This window comes from Penaeus monodon, chromosome 30, assembly GCF_015228065.2.
Source record: "Penaeus monodon isolate SGIC_2016 chromosome 30, NSTDA_Pmon_1, whole genome shotgun sequence".
Lineage (NCBI taxonomy): Eukaryota > Metazoa > Arthropoda > Malacostraca > Decapoda > Penaeidae > Penaeus > Penaeus monodon.
Window position 1 is genome coordinate 20,257,719 of NC_051415.1, and position 243 is coordinate 20,257,961.

At 63.0% G+C, this 243-nt stretch overlaps 1 protein-coding gene across 2 annotated transcripts in view; it reads left to right on the forward strand.

Moving 5' to 3' along the window:
* LOC119592621 (probable G-protein coupled receptor Mth-like 3) overlaps nucleotides 1–243 on the forward strand; it is a 47,879-nt gene that overhangs the window by 39,327 nt on the left and 8,309 nt on the right. For both annotated transcript variants that reach the window (XM_037941511.1, XM_037941512.1), the window contains exon 7: nucleotides 46–218. In XM_037941511.1, coding sequence (XP_037797439.1) covers nucleotides 46–218 — 173 coding nt within the window. The remainder of the gene's footprint in view (nucleotides 1–45; nucleotides 219–243) is intronic.

The following is a 243-nucleotide window of genomic DNA, read 5'->3' on the forward strand; positions in this document are numbered from 1 at the left end:
ACGCATGGACCCGATCACGTGACCTATTCACCTTTCTCTCCGCAGGTGGAAAAATGACGCCTCGTTCGGCCGCCGCTGGTTCATCATGTACTCCGTCTACGCCTGGGGCTTCGCGATCCTCATCACCGCCGTGGCCCTCGCTCGGGACTTCCACGACGGCCTGCAGGACTCGCCGCTCCCGAAGCCGAACTTTGGGATGGCCAAGTGCTGGTTTTCAGGTGAGTCGCCGGCGGGTGGGCTTCG